The sequence below is a fragment of the Daldinia caldariorum genome (genome assembly GCF_022478825.1).
Source record: "Daldinia caldariorum strain CBS 122874 unplaced genomic scaffold F4812scaffold_15, whole genome shotgun sequence".
Lineage (NCBI taxonomy): Eukaryota > Fungi > Ascomycota > Sordariomycetes > Xylariales > Hypoxylaceae > Daldinia > Daldinia caldariorum.
The window spans coordinates 518,347-529,510 of NW_025953051.1; the positions used below are offsets into that span (position 1 = coordinate 518,347).

At 47.4% G+C, this 11,164-nt stretch overlaps 4 protein-coding genes across 4 annotated transcripts; 2 read left to right on the top strand and 2 right to left on the bottom strand.

Annotated features, from left to right (window-relative positions):
- Positions 1 to 1,121: 1,121 nt before the first annotated feature.
- Positions 1,122 to 2,598, top strand: F4812DRAFT_466376 (uncharacterized protein). The gene has a single exon (XM_047938539.1). It carries the CDS (start codon positions 1,409 to 1,411, stop codon positions 2,384 to 2,386), a length of 978 nt encoding a protein of 325 aa, XP_047787738.1. The 5' UTR covers positions 1,122 to 1,408; the 3' UTR covers positions 2,387 to 2,598.
- A 243-nt stretch (positions 2,599 to 2,841) lies between these two features.
- Positions 2,842 to 5,733, bottom strand: F4812DRAFT_461735 (kinase-like domain-containing protein; the record flags this gene model as incomplete). Its single annotated transcript, XM_047937917.1, has 11 exons — positions 2,842 to 3,740; positions 3,796 to 4,018; positions 4,078 to 4,155; positions 4,212 to 4,257; positions 4,344 to 4,396; positions 4,455 to 4,519; positions 4,585 to 4,722; positions 4,781 to 5,066; positions 5,115 to 5,228; positions 5,449 to 5,618; positions 5,679 to 5,733. 11 exons carry the CDS (start codon positions 5,731 to 5,733, stop codon positions 2,842 to 2,844), a joined length of 2,127 nt encoding a protein of 708 aa, XP_047787739.1.
- A 1,124-nt stretch (positions 5,734 to 6,857) lies between these two features.
- F4812DRAFT_438690 (Aldo/keto reductase) lies at positions 6,858 to 9,305 on the top strand. Its single transcript, XM_047935021.1, has 3 exons — positions 6,858 to 7,870; positions 8,129 to 8,919; positions 9,021 to 9,305. The coding sequence occupies exons 1-3, from the start codon at positions 7,585 to 7,587 to the stop codon at positions 9,054 to 9,056; spliced, it is 1,113 nt and encodes a 370-aa protein (XP_047787740.1). The 5' UTR covers positions 6,858 to 7,584; the 3' UTR covers positions 9,057 to 9,305.
- Positions 9,306 to 9,609: 304 nt separating this feature from the next.
- On the bottom strand, positions 9,610 to 10,924 carry F4812DRAFT_452383 (protein phosphatases PP1 regulatory subunit sds22; the record flags this gene model as incomplete). Its single annotated transcript, XM_047936339.1, has 3 exons — positions 9,610 to 9,629; positions 9,688 to 10,566; positions 10,672 to 10,924. The coding sequence occupies 3 exons, from the start codon at positions 10,922 to 10,924 to the stop codon at positions 9,610 to 9,612; spliced, it is 1,152 nt and encodes a 383-aa protein (XP_047787741.1).
- Positions 10,925 to 11,164: the final 240 nt, after the last annotated feature.

An 11,164-nucleotide genomic window follows, 5' to 3' on the forward strand; every position in this document is an offset into this window, starting at 1 on the left:
AACCGGCACATGTCGCTTACCCCATATCCGCAACTGTCAAAATCACCCAAAAAAACCCCCCTTATTGCTAACTTTAAATCGTTAATCGCATTTTTTTCCCCCCCCCCCCCCCCCCCCCGTTCTATATGTAATACCCCTCTATGATCGGCATTGTTATGTTGTGTAACTATATGGTAGGTAGCGTATAGAGGGTATGGTAATTAAGAAAGTCCGGGGTCGAGTGGATCGAGGCGGCTCTGAGCTGCCTATTATAGAAAGTCCATATGAACGTTACCCCAGGTTCCCAGGGGTAAAGAGATAGTAAAGCCGGGTCACATCAATGATAACGTGCTATGTACGACACCCCCTAAAGACATGAAACAAGAACAGCCGAAGCTATAAAACTGACCAAAGGGGGCCTTGGGTTGGATAGGGCGGGAGACTACCTTATCCCATTACATGACGCGCCTTTGCAATGATCGTCGGTTGCACTTCATCTGAATGCCACACAGCCGTACTACCTTACGGAATTGCCGGGAAGCCTCCAATCAGCTCTCACGTGTTTGAGTCTGATGACGGATAGTGTTGGCAAGCCACATGTTGATATTCTTTAACGTCTAGTAGTCTTGGTTAAACTCGGCTTGCCGATGACTAGTAAATGTGTGGGAACTTCCCTTAATACAAAAATAAAAACTTGAATTGTTTACAGGTATAAATACTCATGGAGGTGCATAGCCTTAGAGTTGCGGTTAACATTGATTAGTTCAATAACGTCTTGACTAAACCACCTCCTAATTTGTATTATCCTCTTAGGACAGGGGGTCTGCTGAGGGCATTTCTTTGAGAATGGTATAAATTGACGGGATCAAGGGCTTTATAACAATGAGGCTACACGAAGATATATGGTATGATATGATAATATGACACTTGTTTGTTGAAAAGTCATTGGAAAGTCATGATGATGCGTTGGCCTACGGCGGATTCACATACTTCAAGACAAGATGATCGCTCAGCCCTATCGTCGCGTGGCGGCTTAGCTGTATCGGTTAAGCATCCAAACTCGTTGTTTAGACACTATTTCATACCCAATTAAACTATTTTTACTCAACAAATATATCTCCACTGTTTTCGTTCTCGTTCTCGTTATTTATTTTTAATCCCCTACCAGCTGAGCTTTTAGACGTCTCCCGACGCGTAGCTAACCCCCACCTCTTGAGCGGCACAGCAGCATGGCGGAAATCATGGACTTTTAATACTGTAGTTTCGTTCTATGTCAGGAATTTGTTTTTAATACCTTTGGTGCTGATATCTTTCTCATAGGAAAAGTCCCCTTAGAAGGTACTCATATACTATCTAGAAAGGAATTTATAATTAATCTAAAAAACAATTCAGCATTTTAGATATAATATATAATCCAGAATTCATTCCCATGTCGACTCCGGCAGAATTACCGGCAGAGATGCCAGCGGAGTTACCAGGAGCAATGCCGGCAGAGTTGCCAGCATCGGTGCCAGCAACAATACCGACAGCTAAATCCCCTTTCAACTTCCCTTCCGATAGCGAACAACTATCATCATACACACTTTCGCCAACCTCCACCATCACCAACGATCATCGTCCCATCGCAATCCCCCAACTCAACCCAACCGCCACCTCTCCTTTTCTAGAAGCCTTCGCGCCCTTAGTTCTCCGCCACGGAATCCCGCGAGACGCCTGGCTCGGCTTCCTCCGCACGCTAACCGGGTTCCTGACGGCAACCGTGTCCCAGAAGGCCATCAGCCACGCCGGGGACATGGCGCAGCACGTGGGCGACGTTCCCCGGCGCTTCGGCAAGGAGACGATGGAGCACATCAAGCACTCGGGCCGCGACATCAAGGAGTCCGCCAAGTCCGGCAACGTCGTGGGGGCGGCGGTCCGCGTCGTGGGCGCCACCATCGGCATCCCGGTGGCCACCGCGCTACGCGCCGCCGGCGCCGCCGTCTCCCTGCCGTTCGCGGCCCTCGACGCCGTCGGCAGGGAGCCGAAGACGCCCAAGGAGCGCGCCCGCGCGTACGCCGCCGCCGCCAACGTCAAGTGGCTGCACCGCCGCGGGCTGCACTCCCTGCTGCTGGACACGGCGGAGCTCGCCCGCGACGTCCTCGGCGGCCTGTCCGCCGACGAGGTGCTGCGGACGGCGCGGCGGGCGCGCGACTCCAGCGCGCCCGCCCAGCTCGCGGCTCTGGCGGCGCGGTATATCGCGGACCTCGAGATACGGACGCCTTTGACGCTGGAGTTGGGCGCTGGGACGTTGTGGTTAGTAGTTACGGAGAAGAGAAATGATCATGATGATGATGATCACGAGGAGGAGTATCCGAAGGGAAAGGAGAAAGGGAAGGAGAGGGAAAGGCACAGGGGGTATAGAAAGTAGGTGCTGATATAAATACGTCTTGCTGCTACTCCTGGTGGTATTGGACGGATATCTATTTGGAAACGAGCCTGTCACGGAAAAGAAGATTTCGGAGAATAGTTACGATTGGAGTAGAAATATATACCCCGGGTTTATGCTCCCTTATCGGTTACATACCTACCTAACGTATTGCTAACATGTTTATAGCGCTTTATTGACTCGTATTCACATTGGGTTCTTTTTTTTTTTTATAAAAAAAAAGTTCGCATTCAGTCTCTCCGTGACATACGACATCAAGGTAATTCTCGTATGAAAGACTCCAAATTTATTCATACATTTTCCCTTAACGCCACGTCTAATCGAATGATATGTAGATAGATACATGAATATTATTAATTAGAGTAAACAGAAAGACAACGATTGACAAAGTGTATTGTGTATTGTACAACGGTGCAAACCCTCCCCCTTCCCGCGGACTAGCCCACGTACTCGGGCCCCGAGCGGCTCCTATCCCGAGGAGCAAACCTTCTTCTTGACGGGGGCGATGGCGCCCCAGAGCGCTGGTGTGAAGATCGCTGACGTATAGGAGCAACAGGAACCTGACGAGGGCTACGACTCCGGCTCGACACCCGGACCATGGTCCCTCGCCTACTGGGGCCAAACATCCGTAGGTTGTTGTCCTGCTCGCTGGACTGCTGCTGCTGCTGGCTGTCCGCTAGCCACAGCTTCTCGTACGGGTCGACCTTCCGAGGCGGGTTGCGTATGTGGTCGTCGTAGAATTTGGTGATCAGATCCGCGTCCTCGAGCTCCGGCGCCGCCTGGAACTCCGTTAGCGGCCGGTACTCGTTGCGCGAAATATGCCTTGTAGCCGAGTTCCGCGGAGGCTGCGGCTGTAGAGGCTCGAAAACAGGGGAAGGGATGCCTTGGAATCCCGGGGTCGGCGGTTCCAGAGGCCAGTTTAGGTTCACTGGATGGGTGGGGTCGTATCCTGGTGGCATGGGAACTTTTTTCACCGTTTCCCATGGGTCGGTAGAAGGAAGAGATATTAGGGGGACGTTCTGTAGATCTATCTTGCCCGGGGTAGCAAAGCGTCTCGTGGGTCGGTCGTTGGTTTGTCGCTTAGGCCGAATAGTCAGATTTGTTCCAGTACCGAGCTGCATTACCCACTCGTCCGCGGTCACGAGGCCCGGTTTTATGGGAGTAGCAGAATATGTATCAGAAACCCCGCGTTGAGCAGAAGCACCAGACCGGGACGAAAAGCTCGCGGCTTCGGCTTCGGCTAGCCTCTGTTCCTCAGCTATAAGGCGTTGTCTATATTCACCTTCTTCGGGGGCAATTTTAGCCTCTGCTAGTGCATTATGCTTGGCATCCGAGTCTGATGTTTCTCAGTATTACCACGAGAAGTTCCTCCAGCGTTGGACGTCTCGGACCATACGTCTCCAAGCAGCGTGCTATCAGCAAGCGAAGTTCCGGGTCGAATGCGCTAATGAATGGGCTTGGATGATGCTCCTCGTCGTCGATGAGGAACCAGCCCCAGGTAACAAATCTCAGTCGATAATTGGGGTCCCGGTGGGTTGGGGCGGGATATGTTCTTACTCTGGCATTCCAGGAGTGATTTTCCGGCTGAGCTAAAGTCAAAAGGTTCAACATTACCTATGCGATAATTCTAAGTTATTACTGAACCTATTCGTTGTGGAGAGAAGTATACGTACTAGACCTACAGCCCATACATTGATCGGCATTCCTATGGCTTCAGGATCAATCGAGGACCTCACGAGGTCTCTTTGTTCCTTGTTTTAATATAAGCTTCCATCTATCTAGTTCTAACCAAGGTTGAATAACTTACTGGCGCAAAGAAATTCCTTTTCCCCTTCCGTACAAGTTGTGCTTTCCTAGAGCACGGGTTAGAATTAGAACGCTGTTCTTCATAATCAGGGCACACAGGAAGGGGAGAAGTTGCTAAAAAGGACCCCCGTACTGTGCAGCTGGTAAATAAGGATGCAATTCTATGGCAATTCCAAAGTCGGCTATCTACAGATAATGTCAGTTTACAATAGAAAATAGTATAAGTGTTTGATTGAGTACTGACCTTTATTGTAGGGGAGAAGGAGTGCTCGTCGTCATGTTGGTTGAATCGGATGTCGCCTAAAAGGACTGTTTGCAATAATTAGGTACCTAGCTATACCGATTTAAGGAAATGTAATTCTAAGGCTTCTAACCATTATATATGTCGAGATCCATGTGAAGTAGATGCTTCGGGGGCCGATCTTGTATAGTCTCGCGATATTTATCTCCTGTTTGGTAGTTGGGACCAAAGGGAGGAGGCCCGTACGCCATACCAACAATGCCTCTCACCACTAGATACTTACTTTAAGTAATCGTTCAGTTAATTGTCAAGTTGATACTTAGGCTTACAGCACAAGAATAATCTCCATAGTATCCGGTTTGGAATATATCCAAGTTGCAGCTCGCTCCTGTCGGCTTCTACCCCGGCTCTTCTGGCATCTCTAAGTATTCGCCTATTCTCAAGCCTTCCTTTGTTGATCCTGTCTATAAGCTCTGAAAGAGTGGATTTCTCTAAGACTTCCATTATCATGACCGGTACATCTGCATCAAAATTATTGTATAGCTTGTAATCATCAAGAAGATTTTCTTCAACATCTTCGAGTTGGACGATATGTTCCGCGCCTTTGAGTATTTCCTATTCAAAGTTACTAATTAAGCCGACCAAAGGGTAACGATTACCTACACCCTGAATGTTGATCTCGTTTCTTAGTTCATCGTCGTTATGTCTGCTATTACTGCCGAGACTCGACTTGACAGCAACATCAAGGATTCGGCCCCGTTGAGTCTTCACTTTCCACTGTATTATTGATCGTCAGTCATATGATACTCTTGTCTACCCCTTGTAACCTTTATATATATATGCTCCTTGAAGGAAAATAGGAATAGGAAAGGGAGATTAGATCCAATTTAAAAGCTTCCATCAACGGCTAAGCTTATTTAATTTCAATATAGTTACCAAGCGCAGGGAGAAAAGGGGTAAGGATTGTTAACCGTTTTCTTTCTTTCAAGTTACGTACTAATGTAGCAAGACCAAAGCCCCCGTAGCCGAGTGTCCTTTGGTACGTGAATTGTCCGGGGTAGTACCTCTCGAAGTTCCCCCTGAGTTGTTTGAGCGATTTACGGGCGCGTTGAAAGCCTTCGTTGTTACCCGATCGACTTTTTACTGCATGGATTCTGTGAAGTCGCCCTAAAGTAAATGTCAGAATTAGCCTCTATCCTCTGCCTTCTATTCTCCATACCGTCTTACTCAGAAGCTGATTACTGCCATATGGCGGGTTTTGGGGACGACTCGAGTTACTCATTGTTGCTAGATATCGGTATTTTACCGCGCGCGTCTCTACCTATGTATGGGTCTCTCTGTATTTGCCATATATTGGTGGACGATTATGGCGTCGTTAGTTATACAAAGTTTTGAAATAATTTGGTCGCAGAACATCAAAGATGGTATGCGAGGCGAAGAAGGACTTTACTCTTCTCGAACAAAGAACTAACGAGACCTAGAAAGAAACAATTGGAATATTATGCGAAGGTAAGCCTGATAAAGAACCTTAGATATCGTTTTCGGAAAAATGCCTTTCAACAATCAAAGCTACTTGAAATAAATACCCAGAAAAAGAATACTTGATAACAATCGACGTTTAAGATGAGCTAAGAATTGTAAAGTTAGACAATAATAAGGGGATATAGGAATATCTCTTCATTATGATTGATGAGAATATCAAAGTGATCTCCAAAGCTTCCAAAGCTACCTACCTACCTACCTAACCTTACCTAAGGTAGTCTGATTATAGCATAACTACAATTATAATTAATTAGAATGAGGGCAACGTGAACAGGTGAATGGGCCCCCTTACCACGTAAAAACTGCCCGCACTTAAAACGGTTTGTGCTGAACTTTTCAGCCAAGTTACTGTTATTGACAAAGATCGGAGTACATAATCTTAGTCAAGTCCTTAATAGATACCTGATATGTGTGCATCTATGCTAGGCATTGATTGCTTGGGATAATGTCTGCGAAAGTAGGTACATACATAGTATCTGTGCGCGTTGGGAGCCGCAGAGTTAAAGATCTGCATGTCATATACGAGATCGCCAAGGCCGATCTACAAGGGCAACGATTCCAAAACGACTGCTCCCCGATTGGTTTGAATAAATAAATGTTCGATTCTTGTTACATCGAACCCATGGCACTCATTGCTTATCTCAGGTATGGTGTGGGAAATTGAAGGGCAAAAAGAGAGGAGATCCTCTCTTTCCAAAAAAAAAAAAAAAAGAGTGGGATGAATGCGACGTAGTTAAGTACATGTAGGTAGGTAGTAAGTCAACCACCAGGTTAAAGTTGAGACGAGGTCATAATGGGAGGTGAGAAGAGATTTGAAGAGATAATATTAGGGAATTAGCCGTAGTGGACCAGTCCCTCCCCCCCTTAGTATCCACGCTGTGATATTCAGGCTAAATTACACAGGAATGAGGATATTCCAATCGACGAATCGAAGACGGGTAAGGCAAAACAAAGTCGGGTCTCGGCAAAATCATTCTCCCAAGCGAATCACAGAGTTGCGCTTCAAAGCTATATCATGATTCTACGAGGTAAGTTGGGGGGCTTTTGCGAGATAGCGTCGAACTGCATCTCGTCGGTCTTGTTCCTAGCGAGCTTTTTTCTACTATGCTAGGTAGCTGGGACTTATACCCGCATTAACCCCCCCCTCTCCCTTCGTCTGGCTTTGCACCCCCTCAGAGCAACGTATTGGATCATCAGCGGCCGTCAAACTCTGGCCACAATCTCCTAAGTTTAAACGAGCAAATGAGCGGTCCTCTAATGTCCCCCCATCTTCTTCCTGCGGAGGACAGAGTTTGTCCCATCGTGAGGAGGCTATTATCCACACCAATCAGTTAAGTCATAAGCCCACGATAGTATTGTCATGTATAGGGTTTGTTCGGCGAGATACGGTCAGACCATTGTGTACCTCCTTTGGCGAGCGTGTTTTTTAACAAGCGCATATCCCCACATAATGAATGTGAATGCGGGTGGTAAGACACGCTATATAGCGAGGTAGTTAGTTAACAGGGTAGTTACCTATTATTTACTCTCGCGGTGGGAACTGAAAAGTGTATAAAAGACTTGCTCCCGTCAACGGCATCCTGTGAAAATCATGCGATCTGCTATTACGATTCTTTCTCCTCGTAGTTCTCTTCTACTCTCCTATCGCTTCGCTTCGCCCCTAAAGACCCCCGTGATATCGAACTGTTACCGGACGACAAGTGCTTGCCGTTCCTTTAGTATAAAGTCGACGACAATGGCTCCAACTATCAAGCTGAACAGCGGTTATGAGATGCCTCAGGTGGGCTTCGGTCTGTGGAAGGTTGACAACTCTACTGCCGCCGATACTGTTTACAATGCTATCAAGACTGGCTACCGGTTATTTGATGGTGCATGCGGTACGTCTAATCCATTAACCTTTTCCTAATCATCGCGAGGTTGGCACGCAAAGAGCTCTTGAAAGTAATAAGAGCCCCTCCTCGGGTACTATTACCCCGCTGCCCAGCATCTTTCAGTCAGGGGTACCCCTTGCCTGCATCCCATGTGCTAATTTATAGGGGAAGCGGTTGTATGTTTGGCTACCTCCTACCTAATCCAATAAAGCTTGCTGGGAATTTTACTATGGGTTGCTAACGTGCTTGCTTCTGCGACCTTAGATTATGGAAACGAGAAAGAATGTGGCGAAGGTATAGCACGTGCAATTAAGGAAGGAATTGTGAAAAGGGAGGATCTCTTCATCACATCTAAGCTATGGCCTGTCTTCGAGGATGGGGACAAGGTAGAGCCCGCCTGCAGGCGCTCCCTAGCCGACTGGGGTCTTGAGTACTTCGATTTATACCTGATCCACTTCCCCGGTGCTCTCAAGTACGTCGACCCGGCCGTGCGGTATCCTCCGGGATGGCACTACGACGGCGAGTCCACAATCGTCCGCTCCAACACCCCGACGCACGTAACGTGGGCTTCCATGGAGGGTCTGGTGAGAAAGGGGTTGACCAGATCGATCGGTGTGTCAAACTTCCAGGCACAGCTCATTTACGACATGTTACGATACGCAACCATTCCTCCAGCTGCGCTTCAGATCGAACACCACCCGTACTTGGTGCAACAAGAGCTTCTGAACCTTTGCAAGGCTGAGGGTATAGCTGTTACAGCCTACTCCTCCTTTGGCCCTGCTTCTTTCCTCGAGTTCGGGTTCAAGCACGCTCAGGCTCTTGTTCCCTTAATGAAGGACGACCTGATCACCGCCTTGTCCGAGAAGTACGACAAGGAGCCCTCGCAAATCCTGCTCCGATGGGCTACTCAGCGTGGCCTTGCCGTCATTCCCAAGACAGTTCGCCCTGAGATCATGGCCCAAAATTTGGATTGCACCGGATTCGATCTTGAGCAGGCTGATATCGACAGCATCACGTCTAAAGATGCGGGTATCCGTTTCAACCAGCCTTCAAATGTAAGCGATTGATGAATTTTATTCACCCCTTCATTATGTCTTTTAGACATTTTCGATTTCCTGATTTTGCCAGCCATACACTAACTTCCATATTTGTTTAGTACTTCTCCACGGATAAGATGTGGATTTTTGGTTAAATACCTATGTACCGGGGGACTGGTTAGCGGGTTGTGTTGCATTCTGGGTTTGAGCTGCCCGACGTAACCATATTTAAGCAGGCTGATAGATGATATTCGGCGATTGCGTTGACGATTGTTGTTACTGGTATAAAGTCTGTTATGGTCATGGGAGTTATTTAGCTAGAACGGTCTCAAAGTAGACTAGACCTTTCTGATCTGTAGTGTGATATCAATACTATAGGGAACGAATACGTTGTGCGACTTGTAATCCCCATTTGCGTGTGACTACAGTCATATTTGACATGAATACACAGTGCCGAGCACTGTTTGTCCAGTTTTGTTGATTCAAACAATTGCAACTTGAAAACATCAAGTCTGCCTGCTCCTAAACGTGCAACCCATCCTAAATTGATCCTAAAGAGACTTGATCAGATAATTGAAGGAAAGCTAATTTTCGCTCCATCCCAAAGCAACCCATCGTGGTGGAACCCTCCTGAACGCCATGCTATGCAATACGAAAAACCATATATTTTTTTTGAAAAAAATCTGCTGCACGGAAGTTGACTTGCAACTAGACCGTCTTCACAAAGGCTATTCATCCCAGAGTTAGTCTTGAATAGTTTATTTAACGGTACGGTGGGTGACTTACTGGCATCAATCTGCTGGACTTGCGGTAGCGCCAGCCGCACCTTATTCCGGTACAAAGCAGGCTGTTTCAGCTGCAAAGGATTTCCCTCGAAATACACCGTTGTTAAATTCTCCTTGTCGGCCAACTCCCGCTCAACATCTGCGAAATCAGAGAGCTGGTTATAGCTTGCCCATACTTCTTCAATGTTCTTCAGATTACCAAGGCCTTTTAGGCTCGTGATTGCGTTATTTGAGATGTCGATGATGGTCAGATTGGGATTTCCATCTAAACCGTCGAGGCTTTCGAGGGCATTATGGGATATATATAACTCTTCCAGCTGGGGGACTTCGCGAAGAGGAGAAAGGTCTTTGATTCTATTCGATTGGATGCTTAGCAGTCTTAATTTGGGCAAGCCAGCTAAGCCTTTGAGCTCGGTGATTTTGTTCTTCGCTAGCCAGAGCTCCTCCAGGTTCTTCAAGGCATCAAGATTCTTGATCTCCCTTATCCTATTCGAACCCAACTCAAGCTGACGGAGTTTTGTTAAAGTCGACAATCCGTCAATGGTACTAATCTTGTTGGATACGAAGAAAAGGTCGGTGAGCTCGGTTAGGTGTTCGATATGTTTGATATGTTTGATCTTGTTGAAGCTGAGGTCTAGGGTTGTGAGCTTAGTCAAGTCATCCAAGCCCCTGACGTGTGAAATGAGGTTGTCGTATAGGTCAAGTTCCTCTAAAGTGGGGCCTAATTCGGACAACCCCTCGATGTGCTGGACGAGGTTTTGGCGTAGACATAGTCGTACGACTTTCTTAAACCGTTCCAAGCGAAGAGCAGAGATAGAAGAGATGCGCGAATGTGAAAGACTGATATCATCCGTATCGGGGTCTTCGTCATCTAGGAGGTCTACACCAAGAGGTTAGTTAGTGAAAGAATGACATCAAACCAACGTGCCGACAAAAGACTTAGGGGCAAGGGGGAGGGGGGAGGGGGAGGTTTAAACAAACTTACCTTCATCTGCACCTATCTCTTGCCCCGGAAGCACATTTTCATCATCTGAATATTCGGGATCCGAGAGAGCTTCGGGGTTCTTAAACAGGGTGTTTCGGTCGACCCGTAGTTTACCGTCCCAGCCTTTGCTGTCCCTTAAACCGGGACTGGGTTGGCCGTCTCCCCGCTCCGAACGGGTCTCGTCTTCAATCACTTCGATATGGTGTTGGGTGGGCGGTTCGTGACTCGCATCGCCGTTTAATTGACCAGGCATCTTGTAGGATTTGGTAGTGACTTGCGAGGAAGGACGAAAAATAAAAAATCGCGGACTCGGAGATGGGCACGCTAGGAAGGAAGAAAGTTGTAGAATGTTTGGAGACATGATGGCGGAAATTCGCATGTAGAGTTTAGGTACTTGCGCTAGCGTGGTTTTTGTGTTTTTTGTGAAGGGATGTTTGTACCGTTGTATCGTTGTATCGTTGTATCGATCCACCGGTAATAGAAGAATCGGTCC